The 9,106-nt window shown below is 51.7% G+C and overlaps 1 protein-coding gene across 2 annotated transcripts in view; it reads right to left on the bottom strand.

The window, feature by feature from the left end:
* Itpkb (inositol-trisphosphate 3-kinase B) overlaps window positions 1-9,106 on the bottom strand; it is a 100,185-nt gene that overhangs the window by 9,712 nt on the left and 81,367 nt on the right. For both annotated transcript variants that reach the window (XR_003709713.1, XM_028755216.1), the window contains 3 exons: window positions 7,121-7,220; window positions 5,860-6,073; window positions 1,412-1,616 (listed from right to left, as the gene is read on the bottom strand). Coding sequence is in view for 1 of the 2 variants with exons in the window: in XM_028755216.1 (XP_028611049.1) it covers window positions 1,412-1,616; window positions 5,860-6,073; window positions 7,121-7,220 (519 nt within the window). In the remaining variant the exon portion in view is untranslated. The remainder of the gene's footprint in view (window positions 1-1,411; window positions 1,617-5,859; window positions 6,074-7,120; window positions 7,221-9,106) is intronic.

Below are 9,106 nucleotides of genomic sequence, written 5' to 3'. Positions count from 1 at the left end.
TGTTTGGTGTATATACGTGTGTGTGATATGTGTGGTGTGTATGTGTGGTATTGTGAGTGTGTACATGCATATATACATCTATGTATATAGGTGCACATGTTCCTATTGGTGCTCTACATTCCTATTGATCTGGGCCTTGTAATGCACTGCAGATCAAGGGGCTGCTATGATGATTTCCCCCAAAGCCAAGGTGTAAGCCCACATCACTGTATCTCTACTCCACAAACCACCCTCTCCAGGCTGAGTCCGGCACTCCCTCTGTTCAGGCTGGCCTGGGCAAATACACAGAACTGTGTTCTTTTTAGACAGAGCAGGAGAGAGAGTGGGTCCAGCAGGAACCCTCACACTTGCACCAGTCCACCTCCACTAGGAGACAGGTGACAGCTGTAATGTTAGGAAGGCTGCCTGCAGGAAAGCCACAGGTCTGAGGGAATGGCACCTCAAGGGAGCCTTCCTCATAGGACCTTTCTGTTAGCTGAGGCAAAGGAGGGCAGGCGATGGTGCATCCACTCAGCCTCTCTAGGCCAGTGGATGTTGTTGGCTGTATGGTGCAGAGAGACCAGAGACTGGGAACATGTCGTGCCTGGGTGAGGGGTGCCAGGGCAGGCAGTTCAGACAGACAACGGATGGAGAGGATGCGTGTATATAATTTGCACCCAGTCTGAGAACTGAATATTGCCAAGAGGGAAGGCTGATTTCTAAAGACAAAGGAGGACAAGTGCCTTTCTCAGTACCTGGCTCTAGAAGCCAGTGAGACATTGGTGATCACATCTACACTGTGTAAGACATGACTACTGGAGCCCCCCTTATTTTAGCTACCCAACTCCAACTCCATGCTGGAGAGGGGGCCAGGCAGACCAAGCCTGGGTCAAGATAGGAAGAGTCAGGGCCCCTGAGGGGACTGCCACCTTCCCTGAAGGAATGGCTACTCCAGACAATGGGGACTGTGTAGCTCCTTTCCCTTCCCCAAGCTGGGTTATACAAATCTAGTAGCTAGGGACCTGGACTGGAACACAGGGACAAGACAGTCTTTTGAGGTCCTTCTCAGGATATTCAAGAGGAAAGGATGAAGGATGAAGCTTCCAAGGTGATTCTGGGCAGCTACAGGTTTCCCCTTACCTACACCTCTCTAGCACAGAATCAACATTTTTCCTGTGGCACGTATATAAGCTGGCTCTTATGTGGGGCCTCTGTATAGCTGTACAAATAAGCCACCCCACTCTCAAGGTCTGATGGCCTTCTACAGCTAGTCTACCTGAACCTCAGGCTGCAGAATGGGCCAACACCCTGAGGCTGGCTGCCCAAACTTAGGCCTGCATAGACAAGGCTTACAGACTCCAGTGTCACAAGGCCTTCATCACTGAGAACCACGAGTCCTCAGCAGCCCCAGGCCATGCTTTACACGTCTCACCTTGATGCCCTCAATCCTGAAGCCTAGAGTAGCTGTGGAACTGATGGTTTCCCGCCACTGCATGTAACGTGGCTTGGTCACAGCTCGCTGGGCTTTCTCCTCTTCAGTGGGGGCCTCAGGGTCCACCTCGACCATTTTCTGGTACATGTCCTTCCGCAAGCTAGGCTTCTTCCGGGCCTTGGTGAGTTCTTCCTCCAGGTATGTCCTGCATGGGAGGTGAAGGACATGAGTCCTGAGGCTGGGCCACAACTCCCTGGAGTCACATCTGATAGATGAAGGCCTTGAGCTGGCCGTGTTTTGTCCCAGGACAATGGTTAATATGACAACCTCTAAGATGAGGTGAATTCATTGGGAAAGCCATGCACCATTTGGGCCCAGAGCACCTTGATGCCGGATGACTGTGAAGGTCTGAGAAGCTCAGAACTGCCCACAGGGAAGCTTTTCTAGGGTCAGCAAGAGAAGAAAGATGGGGGGGGACAGTGGTCAGTTTGTGGAAGAGAGATAGAGGGCGGGGTTCCCCCTTGGGACTCCGTCATACCCTGGTAGGCCGGAAAGTGCATTCTGTCCTTCCAGTCTGCCTCCCTGTCCTCATGCAGTGTGAGGTGGGGCTGCATCTCTGGCTTTTGCCGTTAGGTTCTTGGAAGTACCAAGGACAGAGAATAAAGTGGCATCTGTGATGACCTCTGCTGGACAGGATGACCCAGGGCTCTGTAGCTCAGTTGTGTTTCAGAGATAAAACTGGCATGCCTATCCGTCTCCGTACTAGGTCACCAAGTCTCTGATCCCAGGAAGACTAAAACATACTCCATTGTCTCCTGTGCTTCTCCTTGCACAGAGTCTGCAGGCTGACCAGGTGAGGACACTAAGCCCCTAGGAGAGGTGACAGCCTGAGACAGGCCACGCTCAGAGCACCCGGGGGTGGAATCATTGGCCCAGAACCCTGAAGACCAATTCTGGTCCTAGCACTACCCCATGACCACCACAAACTCCCACCACCTCTTCCAGTTGGAAGTATGACTCAGTCCAACCTTTCTCCCTTGCTAGAGCCCTTCCACCCAAGTGCATGCTGGCCAGGGCCTCAGGAGGCAGCAGCCAACAGTTTGATGCAGATGGGGAAGTGGGCCCCCTGTGACCTGCGTGGGTGTGAGCTGCCCTCAGAGGCACACTCCCTTCTCTCCTGTCCACTTTTCTCCCATTCTCCCCAAGGCACTGTTCCAGTACAACTCTCCACCACAATCTTCCCCAGACTTCCATTCTGGGTCTCAGAACAGACAGAACACAAATCTGTATCTTACAGAGGAGACGATGCAGAAACCTGCACCCATTGGTATTACACAGAAGGAAACTCCCGATGGCTTGGGATACGGGTGTACAAACGTGTCCTGGTAGTTTAGGAAGGCTGTAAGGGGAGAGTGCATTAGCTTCTGGTTGGGTGCTTGCATGCACATACATCCCATGCACTCATGCACACTCATGCACACTCATGCACACAGCACACTGCTGTGCATGCAGATGAACCCCTGTGCCATGGGGGAGGAACTTATGCCTAACACACGTGAGTGTGCAAAACAGGCCTGCAAAGCAGGCAGTGACAAATAGTTCTCAGTAGCTCCTTAAACAGCAAGCAGACACCAATGTCACAGCCCTGTTCACATGGACCTTTCTTCAAAAGGGGTCCCCACAGCTCCAGCTAGGCAGAGTCACGCGTTCCTCAGGCACAAAATGGGGCTTGGAAGAGATGTTCCCAATAGATACTAGCTGGGTAACAGGTCTATCAGACCCTGTCACTGCAGAGGGAGGCCTGAGCTCCCCTTATAGGGAAGAGAGACCCATGCATCAGCTTCCGAAGAATTAACTTGGGGTGGCAGAGGCCTGCTCCCATGGCTGGACTTTGGAGAAGAGGCTGGCCCAAGATAAAGAAAGAGAGATGGTGAGTCCATGAGGGACCAACAGGTGTCAGGTCAGGGCCAGAGCAACTTCTTCAGGGTCCAGGGTCTGGAACCACCTCTAGGTCTGGATGACAGAGTGTACTCACAGCGAGTGGGAAGTTATAGGCCCAAGGGTGCAGTGTTAGTGCCACTTACCTGGAAGCAGGCTCCAGGTCCTAGAAACACCAATTTAAGATGCTTCCAGGTCCCTATGACTTCCCTCAGGACCCTTATACAACATGGCTAAGGCTGGCTCTGCTAATGGGCCTTCTCACCATTTTTGTAAGACTCTGCCTCACACCCTGAGACTTGGTGTTTGACAAGGACCACACAGGGACACACCCAGCCTCTTTCCACAGCAAGGACAGGTCATGCTCTAGGGACAGCCATGAACTGCCTATCTTGGTGTGGGCACAGAGGGCTATGTTTCTGTGCTACTGTGTTTGGGAGAAAGTCACAAGTTATGCCCCAAAGAGGACTCCAGGGAGCACAATGAAGAATGGATCGTTAGGTGTCTCCATGGAGGGCAGGTCATGGTTGAGGTCCTGGTGTGCAGTTCACAGACCTGGCCATATTGTACTATGTTGCTACCCAGGAAGGTGTCCCTGGAGACTCCTACTCAAATGGTAACACAGGCTACCTGCACAGTGTGGCTTGCCATGGGACAGGCAGGGACAATATGGCTGAAGCACCTAGTACAGAGCTCAGAGTTCAGGAGGCCTTAGGGTCTGTGTGTGGGGAAATAAGGGCTGGGGTGAGTGTTGCTTTGGGGGAGATCTCCTCTTCCCTAACTCCACCCAGAATGGGGTTGCCTAAGCCCTGTTGGATAGGGGAGCTCTGAGGTACTAAGAGAGGAAAGCTATTAAGCTTAAAGAGAGGGGAGTGGGTACCCTGTCCCTGCAGCTTCCCAGGGACACACGGCCACACGAGGAACTAAGCAAGGCAGTGCTGACTTTATGCAGTTGCACTTGTCTGGGCTCGTGCACACCTTCTCCTGCGGGTAGACTGGGTCCCAGTCTTCCTATGTCGTGAGGAAGGGCGGGGTCTCTGCTTGAGTGGCATATTCTAGTGCATTGTGGAAAGAGTTTTCTAGAGACAAAAAATAAGATAGCCAGAGATCCAAGGCTGTGTGGGAGTTACAGGGACATTCTGCTTTCTCCCTGGGAGTCAAGACATCCAGGGCTTTGGAGCTAGGAGGGGGTGGCAGTGATGGGGAGGAGCCAATAGCAGGCCCTGTATTTCTCCATGACCCCATCCATCCCTACCCTCGGGAGAAGGGCAAGGGGACTGGTTTTGGCCAGTTGCCAGGGGCTGATTTGAAGACAGAACTCCTAAGAGGAATGAGAAGGAAAGAAGGAAACTGATTGGTGTGATCCCAGCACACTGAGACCTCCCTCCCTCCTTCTTGTCATCTTCATGTAAAAACACTACATGTGAGGGACTGGGGAGGTAGCTTGGCACACAAACACAAGGACCACACTAAAGTAAAATAAGGTGGTGTGCCTATCGTTTGAGCACTAGGCGGGTGGAGACCTGGTGCTGGATGGCCACCCAGCCAGCCTAATCAGAGAAGAGGAGACTATGAGAGATGTCTTTTTTAAAATTTATTTATTTCTATTTTATGTGCATTGGTGTTTTGCCTGCATGTATGTCTGTGTGAGGGTATCATATCCTCTGGAAATGAAGCTACAGACAGTTGTGAGCCACCATGTGGGTGCTGGGAATTGAACCTGGGTTCTCGGGAAGAGCAGTCAGTGCTCTTAACCACTGAGCCATCTCTCCAGCCACGAATGATGTCTTAAAAAACCAAGTTGGATGGTTCCAGAGGAACAGGACCAGAGCTGACCTCTGGCATCCACATGCACATGTATGTATAAAAACACACACTCATGTGCACCCACCCATGTACTGAAGATATAGCTCAGTAGACTATTCCAGTCAGATTTAAGCATCAGCTTTAAGCTCAGTCCACCGTCCAGTGTGCATGTCTGAAGCCAAAATCACGCTCTCTGGGCCGGACATGCCATGCTGGAAACCTCAAAGGCTGATGGCCTGAAGATAGGGATGGTGTCCACTTCTGCATGAGGCTCTCTGGCCCTCCAGACTGTGGAGCTTAGCATGGGCTCGGGAACTCCTGGCAAGGTCTGGAATCACCACAGGCCCATCTGCCACCTGCCACAGGGGTCTCTGGAGCTCCCAGCCTGAATTCTTAGCTGCACCCTAGTGTCAGGTCTGGTTCTTTTCTTTTTCTTGTTTTGAAATCAGCATGTTCTACAAGTCAGCTCTGTGGTGCCTCTCTATTCCTCCTGTAACAGGAGGTCATTGTCTTCCTTCCTCCCTGCTGGCTACTCTCCCACCCGACTAGTGTGCATCTCCTTCTGCCTGCTCCCCAACAGCCTCAGCATCCAGCCAGGGCTGCCTGGATGAAGAGGCTCTTAGCAGAGTGGGCCAGCTTCCAAATGTCCTCTGCACAGCCATGCAGGAATGGGGCGGGCCATACCTGCAAGAAGCCTGGCTCACCTGACGCCCATCTTGCAATCCATCACGCAAGGCGAATCAAAGTCAGCCAGCAAGTCGTCCATCTGGTTGTAGCGTTCCCCATCCTTCACCACATCCCCATGGTAGGCTGGCACGAAGGGTCTCAGCACATCTGTCATTAACCGGTCCAGGCAGCGCTGTTCAGACTCACAGTGCTTCTTAAGGATTCGGCCATTTGCAGCTGCCTTGAAGCTCCCTGCAGAGTAAGTAGGAGAAGGACCTCTAGCCTCAGCGAAGCCAGGGGTATCTGGGACCCTTTGTAACAGTCCCTTAGAAGCTACATCTGACTCCACTTCCTCCTCCCAACCCCTACCCCAGACAAGAGATGCTACAGTGACAGCTAAGCTGAGGGTTGAAGGTGTGGCCATTTGTAGACATGCCCCTTAATGCTTTGAGTCCTGGCCACCCATTCACTGACTGCAACCCTGACTGTTCTCTCTCTTCTGACTCTAAGCTCCTCACCCCTGAAATTATCAATGGGACTGTATATAGTTCTACCTACTCCTAAGATTACAACAAGTACCCTGCCCCACCTGAGCCCTACTTCTTAGCGAAGGTGTCCCTGAGTCTTAGGAGAAAAAATTCAGTGCCTGAACAGGGGACAGAGTGGGAAGTATTAACAAACTGTGTCCATCTATGTCTTGGTCTAAGTCTGTATTACCCTGTAAGGAACCTACAGGTCAGTGAAGTCACAAGGGCCAAAGTGCAGGGGTGGCTGTGGAGATGTCCCCAGAGGACAGTGCATGATAAAGGGCTTCATATGGGGGTTAGCTGACTCTGTCAGCACCTTGGTGGCTATGGGGTGACTTGGTCACATCTCCCTCCAGTTCATGTTCCTTCCTGGTAGAGACTCCATCACTGATATTATAACTCCCGGAACAGTGTGATGCAGGCATGCGCAGTGGCTGCACACTGAAGTGGTTTAGCTTAGTCTCTTCGTCCAGGATTAGAAAGGGTAAACAAGTTATAAAGAATTGATCTAAAAGTTTTATTAAGTGAGACTAGAAGTGAGATTGGGAAACAAAGAGTGGGAGAATGAGGGGTGGGGTGGGGTGGGGGTGGGGTGGGTGTATTCTTGGGGCCAGTGTGTCGAGGACTTTGGAAAGATCAGCTGTCCACAGACACTTGCTTACAAGGCAGTGTAAGGATCACACCTTCGCCAGGGTCTGTTCTAGAGCTGCCCGCTCCTGGAGCATCTGCCCACATTCACCTGGCACCTCTCTAGGAGGGCAGAGTCTACTACCTGCATGTCCTGCCAGCTGGATCCAGGGATACTTCTTCTTGAAGGACATGACAAAGGGGGACCACTGCACCATGTTCTTTATCTTCCTCCATGACTTGCTCTGGAAAGCAGCAAACAGAGTGCTCTGAGTGACAGACATAAACCAGTTTAAACAAGCTGATTCAATGCCCACAGCCACTGGACTTGAGAGGCCATACAGAGACAGCTCAGGTGACTGTAGGCTCCGAACACCGCGCTGGCTATTTAGCAGGCACAGTCACAGATAGCTTTGCCACAGTTTACAAACAGGTTGAACAAGGAGCATGGGATTTCTTAGGGGCTGCTCAGAGACAGGAGAAGGAGGCTCCCAATCCAGGGCTCCTTAAACAGACCCTTCCCAGCAAGGAACAATTAAACCCATTGCTTCTCTTCACATACCCTCCCCAAGCCTTGAACTCCTATCTGTTTACCAAGGGAAGACAGCTGGTCCATCAGGTTCTTGGGACTCATGGATACTAGGACGCTGGAAAATGGCCTTTTGTATCAAAACAAGTGATCTCAGACTAGAGGGGTCACTGTCACCCAGCAGCAAGGTGTCACCACACATTTTATTTGTAGATGTCTTGGTAAATGAGTATTAATGAAGAAACACTCCACAGAGGGGCATTCATAGATGACTGATGAGTACCAGGTGGGGTGGCACACAACCTTAACTCCCATCTACCCAGGAGGGTCACACAAGCTCAAAAGTTTGAGTCTACCTCAGATAATATAGTGAGAAACCCCTAAAGCGCGTGTACACACACACACACACACACACACACACACACACACTCCAAAATCATCTTCTAGGAAAGAAAGGGTCTGGAGGCTGCCCAGAAGGGGCAGCTGAGGACAGACTCTGGAGAAAATAAATTTGACACACCTAGAGGCAGCTGGTTGCATGGAGGCTGGAAGCAGGAGAGATGTGTGCATGCAGGAAGTGACCGTGAGTGGGGAGTGGGCACGAGCAGATGAGTGTGAGCAGAAAGTGAGCCCCACATTCTGGGGGCTCCAGAGTCTTTCCACATCTAAGCTGAGGAGACCAGTAGACTTCATTGGGTTTGCCTTTCCCACACAGCCTCCATTAGGAAACACCTAACGAGCAAGGGTCCCATGGTCAAGGGCCCCTACCATATCAAGACCAGATCCATGCTTGTGGAATGTTTCTTTGGACGGAGTGTTGTGCATTTGTCTCAGAGACCCTGAGATTCTGCTGGCAACAGCACAGGATTTCCCTTGTATTTTAAGCAACAACGTTAGGCAGCATCAGAAAAGGCTCTCTCCATGGCTGGGGCCAGGCAAGGGAAGAGGCTGCAAGAACTGCATCCTCCTTGCTTGTAGGAGTAGAGACAGATGACAGGGCAGGAGGAGACAGACTCAGGCCCTCATGAATGTCTTGAGAAGCATAGCATTTCCTCAGCAGCCTGGTCCACTCCCAGGGGAAGCAGCTTTCCAGGCCTGGGGCAGGTCCCCTCCAAGCACTTTATTGCCAGAAGCCAGTGTACCAGGAGAAGGTTCCAGGCCTCTTTGCCCACTAGGACAGGTGACAAGGGAGGGAAAGAAGCTACCTACAACCTAGAGGAATTTCACCAAGGGACTGAACTGCTTAGCTCTGGTTCTCTCCCAGCAGAGATTCTATCTGAACTCAGACCACCAACCCAGGCTCTGAACTTCTCAAGTGGTTTCAGACACCTTCCCATGCCTTTCTCTCCTAATCACCACAACGTCTACACAATTTCCATAGACCTTCTCTTGAGTGTCTCTAAAAGCTCCATGCATGACAAGTCCTTCTGACCTCTGTGTACATCAGGCCCTCCAACGTGACTCTGTGGTCACTCAGTGGCCTCCTGGGTGATGTGATGGGGTGTTGAGTATGACAGTAGAGGGGACCCACTGCCAGCTGGCATGGCTTCTCTCCCTCTCTCTCTCTCTCTCTCTCTCTCTCTCTCTCTCTCTCTCTCTCTC

Source organism: Grammomys surdaster, unplaced genomic scaffold (assembly GCF_004785775.1).
Source record: "Grammomys surdaster isolate TR1022 unplaced genomic scaffold, NIH_TR_1.0 126051, whole genome shotgun sequence".
Classification (NCBI taxonomy): Eukaryota; Metazoa; Chordata; class Mammalia; order Rodentia; family Muridae; genus Grammomys; species Grammomys surdaster.
The sequence above is the reverse complement of the archived record's forward strand: the minus strand, read 5'-3'. Positions and strand labels throughout refer to the sequence as shown.